This window comes from Orycteropus afer, unplaced genomic scaffold, assembly GCF_000298275.1.
Source record: "Orycteropus afer afer isolate SDZICR_OR568_19922 unplaced genomic scaffold, OryAfe1.0 scaffold00271, whole genome shotgun sequence".
Lineage (NCBI taxonomy): Eukaryota > Metazoa > Chordata > Mammalia > Tubulidentata > Orycteropodidae > Orycteropus > Orycteropus afer.
In genome coordinates, this window is record NW_006921858.1 from 1,210,865 (window position 1) to 1,220,235 (window position 9,371).

The following is a 9,371-nucleotide window of genomic DNA, read 5'->3' on the forward strand; positions in this document are numbered from 1 at the left end:
AGGCAGTATCACTACGGAAGTAGATTGCCCCATCTTCCTTCCAAGGAGTGGCTGGTGGGTTTGAACCGCCAGCCTTCTGGTTAGCAGTCAAGTGCCCTAGGCACTATGCTACCAGTTGCTAGTCATCTGAAATCAGACTGCCGGCTCTAGGGGAAGGCTTTCTGTCTTTGTCAGTTCTGGAAGAAGGTCCCTGTCTTTTTTGAGCTTCTGCTCCTGGGCAACATTCTTGTGCCTTGGCATCTCTCTTCCTCCATCTGTACTTCCTTGCTTGTTTGGTTGCTTAATCTCTTTTATATCTCAAAAAAGACTGATTTAAGACACACCCTACACTAATACTCTCTCATTAACATAAAAAAGAAAATCTATTCCCAAACAAGATTATAAGCAAAGGTATACCCACTGCTTTCTGAGTGGATTCGATTTGATTCTGACTCGTAGCAACTCTGTAGACAGAGTAGAACTTCCCCCACGGGGTTTCCAAGGCTGTAAATCTTTACGGAAGCAGACTGCCACATCTTTCTCCCATGGAGCAGCTGGTGGTTTGAACTGCTGACCTTCTAGTTAGCAGCTAAGCCCTTAACCATTGTGCCACTAGGGCATTTTAACCACAGTTATAGAAGTCAGGATTTATAGCCTGTATTTCTGGGAGTCATAATTCAAACCATCCCTCTAATGACCCAGTTCTTCTTACAGATTATTTTAAGAAGGAGCTACAAAATCTGTAGAAGTATTCTATAAACTGTAATGCAACACACAGATTTAAGGCCCTACAACTTCTTAATTTCATACCAAGACTTCCCATTTAACACTACTGAATTTCATCTTGGAGCCTTCAGCCCACTGGTACACAATCTAGTTACCCTCAACCCAAACCTACTTAGCCCCCAGCTCTGTATTATGGCCACGCTCCTCTAAGTCACTGCAAAAAAAAAAATGGTCTGTTGAACAGTTCTAAAGAGATCTCATTCCATGTGGACATCAATGTAACTGTTAAGAAATCACCTAACTGTAATGATCCAGGCTTCCGGGAAACAATGGCAAATTTCCTTGTAGTAGAGAGATACTCCCAAAAAGAAAACCCAATAGCAAGGTAACGTTGTGCTTCATGCCTTGGAAGAAAACAACACAAAGCACTTAAGCTAAAACAGACTGAGGGTTTTCATTCTCCAAATTAGAGGATGACAGAATGAGTCAAAGCAAAGACAGATCACAGCTGACCTAGGCTCGAGGGTGCCCCAGTTTGCTCCCGCCTGGAGGAGATGGGCTGGGTACAACAGATGGCCCCAGAATTGAAGTGCTGGTGTTTGTCAAAGTGCAAATTATCAGGCTGCTGGTGTGCTCCTCTGGAAGCCTTCAGAATCATTTTATCAGATCAGGAAAAGTCAATCATTCAGGATGTCCAAGAGAATATTTATAGCCCAGACCATTGAGTAGAAATGCTATTGATTAGATGGAGATTCTTTTAAAGCTTAGATTCTCTACAATAATTTAGGTTCCCTAACTGGAGATGATCAATTATGCTAATACATGCACAAATGAAACCTTCAGGCTGCCCCTTGGCTGATTAACTCAAAGCAAGAAAGAATCTCATCTTGTAAATGCTAGAGGAGACATGAAATAAAATCTTTCTATTCTGAATCTCCTTTATTCCTATTCCAATCTGTGTTCCAAAACTCCCTGATCAAAGTCCTTCAGCATTGCCAATTCTCAACGTTGTTACCCTTTAGCATCTGCCCAAGATAAATGTAAGTTCTTTGTTCTTTATAATATTTAAAGGATTAGATGTTTCTGATTTCAAAGTGTATCTTCAATTTTCCTGGATCAATTTCTTCATGTTGTGAAAATCTTATTCACTTATATAGGAGGTTCTGGAATTATGAACGTCCAACCTAACGGACATCTCCTACTTGTCCTTTAATGCAGGGCTTCAAACCAGTGCTGTCAAGGCTAACCTAGCAAATGGGAATGGACTGGAATTTTCACACTTTGGGTGATGCATCACAGCAATGGAAATGGAAAAATCAGGGGTTGAAACCCTGCAATGGAAGACTTGGAAGAGGCACAGTGAGCCTTTTCAGGAGCCTAATGCATGAGACTGGATTATTGGCAGGGCTGTGGAGAGCCACACACTTTCAAGAGTCAGTCACCTGCTTTAAGGGGAGTGCTGCCATCTTTGAGCTGGGGGCCACCATCTTTGAAGCCCTGCTTTAATGTTACATAAATTTGCTTTTATTTTTAAATGATTGAACAAATCCCTACTCATAACACATTCTTCATCATAATCACCTTCACTTCCTGCATGTGCAGCTTTCAAATCTTTGAAAAGGCTTTGAGCCTTTCCTTGCACTAATATAAACTTAAATAAGAACTGATGTACCTGTTCACACTGACCCACAAATTCATAAAGGCACAATTAGGAGCGGATCTCATTCGTAACCCAGGGACTGCCTATAAAACAAAATAGCCACCTTCTTAGAAAGGAGACAAGAGATGTCTGCCAGCTCAAGAGACCCCATATATGCATAGAGTAAGCCCTGGAAATAGATGAGGCCACCTCTCCAGCCCCTATCTATACATTTTGAGTTTCTGTGGAAATTAGGGGAAAAAAAAAAGCTGCAGATATTCAAGCAATATCAAAGCTAGGATAGCAAGTGGGGGGTTTAGAACTGGAAAGAGTCAGTTCAATAAACCAGATGATTCCTGAAAATGAGAAAGTACTTTCTTACTCACTAAGGTTGTCAAGGCTCCAAGGAGTCAACTTTTTCCTTTTTTCTTAAAGCCTCCAGAGGACAATGCTTTGAGGGTGTGTGAGAACCCAAATGGTGAAGAAACAAATAGAATCTTACTTATATTCTCAATTGTGTCTAAAGTTAACCGTTTCTCCTTGTCTTGGCTACCATCTTACGCATTTTTGGTACTTTGGCTTTTATTTGTCTGCTTATTTGGCCATTTCTGTCAATGGAAGGTTACTAGCACAACTGCTTCATTCTAGTTTCTCTCCCTGAACATCTTTTTTCTGTTTGGGATGGATTATAGTAGGCAGCTTTACATTTTCCTGCTCCCTAAAAGTAACACTTGTCACATGATGCTTACAGTTGTTCCATGGTTACACTCAGTGGAACAAAATGTAGAATTTACCAAAGGAAACTAATGCTCCTGCTTCTTGCTCTCTTAATGCAAAATATATGACACTTTCAGAAAGGAATACTCCGGAGGAACACAGAAATTCAGTACAAATAGACAGTACCTGGCTTGCTGTAAAAATTGCTGAAAACTTTTGGGCAGGGTACTGTGACGGTCTCTCCTATGTCAGCAGGGCGCCAGCATGTAATGTTGTCCCAGACACCACTGCAGGCTAGAAGAGAGGCAGAGAAAATGAAGGATTGCTAACCCATATGCATAAGAAAGTACACATAAATCATTCCTTGGAGGGAAAGAGGCAACTTGATATGATTATATTTGTTTGAAAGCTTTACAAATAGAAAGCCTTTAATTAGATAATTATCAGGCAAATTATTTTTCTGTGGGAAAAAAAAAAAAACTTGTACCAACAATACTGTTGAGAATATAGTTAGCTTGCTGGTTCATTTTAATTAGTTTTGCAGAAATAACCTATATTTGTGTTAGGAAGTATCTGAACAGACAAAAGTGTACTGTATAATTTTTTTAATTTTACGAGAATCATTCATTTTGTTCTTGCTCCTCTGCATTCTCCCAGTGTGTTAAACTGGGCACTGTTATGTACTAGTGTAAGTCTTGAAGACTTAGAGGCCTCCTAGATGAAAGTATCTTTGTGTTTTTATGAAATCTGACTTAAATGATAACTTGAAAATTAAAATATTTGACATGATTTGGTTGATTTTAGACATGAAGATCTAGATTAGTGACAAAATCTTAGGTTATCTTCATGGAATTATCTAATAACTTAATTTGCATAATGTTACAGATTAAAGCATTTTTCAGATCTCTAATGTGATTGTCTGCCACCAATCTGTCAGTATGTCATACTACAGTGGCTTGCATGTTATTATAATGCTGGAAGCTATGCCACCGGTATTTCAAATACCAGCAGGGTCACCCATGATGGACAGGTTTCATTAGAGCTTCCAGGCTAAGAAAGACTAGGAAGAAAGGATTCTGATCTACTTCTAAAAATTAGCCAGTGAAAACCTTATGGATCACAACAGAGTACCGTCCAATATAGCACTAGATGATGAGCCCGCGAGAGTGGAAAGTCAAAATACACAGTGGCCGCAACAATGGACTCAAGCAAACCAATGATCATGAAGATGGTGCATGACCGGGCAACATTTTGTTCTACTGTAATGGGGTCACTATGAGTTGGAGCCAACTCAATGACAAAGAACAATAACAATTAGACTAATAACCACCCAGAGAGGGTAAGTCACACAAATATTGCATTAATCATCTTAAAGATGAAAAGCACTAAGAAGGTTCAAATACTTTAATAACTTACTCAACATTACAGAAACAGTAAGTGTTGAATCCAAGTTTGAACCCAGAATACACATATATGTATGTGTGTGTGTATGTGTATATATATGTGTATGTGTATATATATATATATATATAAACTCAGAATATTTTTTATTATATATATACATATGTGTGTGTGTGTGTGTGTGTGTGTGTATTTTTCTTTTTTACACAAATCCAAGGGCTTTTCTACTATATTTTATAACTTCCAAAATTTCTTATTTCTTTAAGTTTCAATATAGGAGGAACAACATATTACCCTAGGCAAAAATAAGTACATAAATAATAGTTATTATAACATACTATTCAGACCTGTATAGCAATGTCAAGGATGTATCAGTGGAGCATATATATATTTTGTTTGGCTACAAGAGTGTTTTACTTTTAAGAACACAGATATGCTTCTGATGTGCTGGCTATAAGCCAAGTTTTGCAGATTAAAAATACTTTCTAAAGGTGTTTTTTTTTTTTTTTTAATAAAAACAGAAAAGAAACATTCATTATAAAAATAGAGTTACATAGTAGTGAGTAAATGAGTATATAAACTCATACTACATAAATTATTTAAATTATATATTTAAAGAAAAAAAATTTTAATATTCAAAATAAGTCATAAGGTATAAATGAATTACCAGAAACTTCAAATAGTCCTCTAGGGCTAGAGTGACAAGGACAGCAAGTATGTCCTGAGTGAAGCTGTATTTAGACCCTAAGTAACTGCTATTTACAGTGCCAACCTCTTAAACTGACCACCTTTTGACTCTGGTATATAAGAGAGACCACTGGTGAAACTGTGGATGAGATGGGCCACAACTAGGTTTTCCAAAGGAGAGCAAACAAAGGTGATGAGGAAAGTGAGTCTGTCCAGTTTTCTAGTAAAAATCCTTTAAGTGGTTACAGATGTTAGCCCTATATATAAAGAAAGCCACACCAATTGCTGTCAGTTCCAGTTTGTTCTGAAACGTGTGACAGAGTAGAACTTCACAGACTAGAACAGCTTAGAAGCTTAATAATAATATTATTAATTAATTGATAATAATAGTACCAAAAGCATAGGAACCCAAATGGCATTGCATTTAACATTTATGAGGGAAAAGTATCTACTACTTAGAATTCTATGCCAAGGAAAAGCATGATAATAGAGTAAAGACATTTCCAGGGTTTTCAATGGCTCTTTTTTTTTTTTTTTTTTGGAAGTAGATCACCAAGCCTTTCTTCTGAGGTGCCTCTGGTGAATGTGAACCTCCAACTTTTTGTTAATAGCTGAGCACTTAACTGTTTGACCCACCTGGAGACTCCATAAACTTAACACCATCACTCATAAAACAGCATGTTCCAACAGCTTTATTGTTGAGTGTTATGAAGATTCAACTCTCTTCACCATAAAAAAATGACAAATTTCTGCTTTAATAATGAAACCTGAGCAGAGAGATATTAAATTCCTAGGTTCATTTCAAGTAGTCTTCATATTACAGTAAGATTTGATTCAAATACAGAGAATTTATTTTATTATCCTGTTCCTTCCATGGTTTTTCAGTAAGCCTTCCCTTTATTTGTTCATTTATTGAACTTCACAGGCAAGAAACTATGCCAAAATCTTTGGAGGACCTAAATATATAAATTCAAGGACTCTGGCGATACAGCGCATATGAGAAAAAAAAACGCATGTGAATACCTATAATACAGGTACATTGGTATTCAAAGGAAGAGCAGACTACAGAGCCAGAGGCAGAGTATAGGTGAGAGAGGAACAGGCTGGTGAAGAGTACAGTTTCCTCTGCTGTGAATCTGACAGCAAGGCACTTCCAATTCAACGTGTCCGAATGAATGTATGAGTTCCTTTCTTCTACTTCCTTAAGCTCACAAGATGACAATAAAGAAATGTACAAGGGCAGCACAAAGATAGGTCAATAAAAATTTGTAGAAAATATATGAGTGAGTGTTAAAAAACTAGCACAGCAGAGCAAGTTGAGGTTAATGCCCGTAAGAGGGCAAGAGACAAAGAAACAGCAGATTCTTGCCCTTTGGAAAGGTTAAATCAGAGAGGCTCTCAACTTTGAGGTACCATGCACAGCAGTGAATTTAATTCAATTAAGCCCAAGTTTAAATTCTGAACATTGAGATCTCTAGTTTTCCATTCCTTGCTAGGTTTTCAAAACTCTAGAAGCCTGGTTCAAATCACCTAACAACCCCTTCTTCCTTCAGGGAGGTGAAATGGCATGGCATTCATGCTTTATACAGAAGAAAAGTTCAGAGAAGAAAAAGCTGATGGGAATTCAAAATATAACAGCAGAAATAAGTTAAATAGAAAGACTGAGGCCAACGTTGAAAAAATTTCTAAGAAATCATTTGCGGGGCGGGGAGACAAAGACAAGGAATAGAACAGAAATGAAAAGCAAATTAGAAGATGAATCCAAGAGGTCCAATATCCAACTAATAGAAGATCCAGTAAGAGGGGGTAGAGGAAGCAAGGGGGATTATCAAAGTACTAATTGAAGAAAACCGCACAGAACTGAGATAGTAAAAACAAACATACCCACACACATCACCCAGAAATTCTGGAGCACCAAATTAGAGAACAGCTTAAGAACTTAATGATAATGATAATAATAGTACCAAAAACATAGGAACCCAAATGGCATTGCATTTGACATTTATAAGAGAAAAGTATCTACTACTTAGAATTCTATGCCAAGGAAAAGCATGAGAATAGAGTAAAGACTTTTCAAGATGTGTACAAGTTCATCTTATAAACCTACTGGAGAATGTGCTCCACCAAAAAGAGGGAATAAACCAAGAAACAGGAAGACATGGGTTCCCAGGAACAGTGGATTTAGTAATAAAGAGATGGGAAGGAAACCTCCAGAAAGACCGTGAAGGGTTATCCCAATGCTAGATTGACAGGAGACCCAGGGAACAACCAGCCCAAATGGGAACAGGAAGATAAAATAGCTCTAAGGAACAACAACCAAAAAAAGGACATTGAGTTCCAGATTACCTTTGTATTTGACTATATTGTATTGTCATCATTTTGTCATCTGGCAAGAAGTTTGAAAATTACTTAGAAAACTAAGCCACAGAAAAATGAAGCAATCATTTATTCCAGAAGAAGTTATACAAGAAAGGAAATGCTAATTGTTATATGGCACAACTCTGATCACAGTAATAGTGTAAACCAACAATTGTGACACCACTGTATTAGGAGGATAGGAGAATGTGTTTAGCAGATATGTGGTTGTTGTTATTATGTGCCATTGAGTCAGACTTGACTCATAGCAACCCCTCCTTGGGTTTCCGAGGCAGTATCACTACAAAAATAGATTGCTCAACCTTCCTTCCAAGGAGTGTGGCTGGTAGGTTTGAACCACCAGCCTTCTGGTTAGCAATCAAGTGCCTTACGCACTACGCTACCAGAGCTCCTTTGAGAGTTAAACCTTTATTCATAGTAGGAATTTAATGGATGATGACTCAAATTTGGAAAGAAAAAAAAAAAACTAGCAGCATAAGATTGCTGTTTATAAATATGAAAATTAATACTAGAGAAAATATCTAGAAAAATTCAAAGTAGTTGAGATAGGGGAGTGAGAACTGAAGACGGGGAGGGTTAAGTCATAAACTATTATGTTCATTAAAAGCTTTATAATATTGTTTGTCTTTTAAAACTTCTTAAGTGCACTGCTTTGTAAAATCTTAGTATCATAACTATTGTTAAATACCAATTTTTAAATGTTTAGCTCACATTTTATTAAAGCATTCTGTAAGCCAAAGCAAAATGTTGTATGAGAAGATCATCAGTTCAGTATCTGATGTAAAATTAGATGCTATAATGGATCAGAAGAGGAACAAATTATTTTTGTCTGGGAAATCAGCAGACATCTTCAGAGAAGATAGCCTTTGGTTTAAATTTTGAGGATGAAGAGAAGTTTGACATGCAGAGGTTATTCCCAATAGAACAACATGAATAAAGAAAGACATAAATTCTGGAAGAAAAGTTGTTTGGAAAGTAGTAAGCAGTTTGGCTAAAAAAAAAAAAAAAAAAAAAAAAAAGTTCCTGTATGGAGATACTACAGCAAAAACTGCACTAGTTGCTTTCAAGACAATTTCGACTTATGGCGACCCCATGTGTGTCACAGTAGAAGTGCACTCCATAGGGTTTTCAATGGCTGATCCTTCAGAAGCAGACATTCGGAACTTTCTTCAGAGGTACCTCTTTGTGAACTTGACCTGCTAACCTTTCAGTTACTAGCCAAGCACTTAACTCTTTGTGACCCCCAGGGATTCCACTAAATGGGTGTAGTGAGAAATAAAGAAGAATAGTGGGTCAAGAGAGGCAACAGAGGATCATGTGTAATGGATTTGACTTATGTTAAGCACTGGTAGGAATGCAGGCTTTTGAGATGGTGATAATAAAATCAAAGATGTCTGTGAAAAGAAAAATTTTGCTCATATCAATAAATGTTATTTGATTAAATACAGCAGCTATTCCAAATTTATTAAAATTCTTAAAAAAATAGAATGAGACTGCCTCAACATAATAACGGCCATTTTTTAAAATAGCAAATATTATTAGACATAACTAAACACCAAGTGTCCAACCAAGATCTGGCACCAGACTGGATACTTGTTATATCATGATTCATCAATAATGTATTAGAAGTTCCAGCTATTATGACCAAGTGGGGTTCATATCAGGTATGCAAGGATGGTTCAACACTAGAAATTCTAAACAATCAACGTCATCCACCACATAAATAAAACAAAGGAGAAGAAGCACATGATCATATCAGTTGATGTAGAAAAGGCATTTGATAAAATCCAACACCCATTCCTGATCAAAACTCTCAGCAAAACAGGAATAGAAGGGACATTCCTAA

General features: G+C 37.1%; 1 protein-coding gene across 1 annotated transcript in view; it reads right to left on the reverse strand.

Moving 5' to 3' along the window:
• VIPR2 (vasoactive intestinal peptide receptor 2) overlaps window positions 1-9,371 on the reverse strand; it is a 356,746-nt gene that overhangs the window by 281,591 nt on the left and 65,784 nt on the right. Inside the window, exon 3 of the mRNA XM_007950386.1 lies at window positions 3,248-3,355. Within this exon, the coding sequence (XP_007948577.1) occupies window positions 3,248-3,355 (108 nt within the window). The remainder of the gene's footprint in view (window positions 1-3,247; window positions 3,356-9,371) is intronic.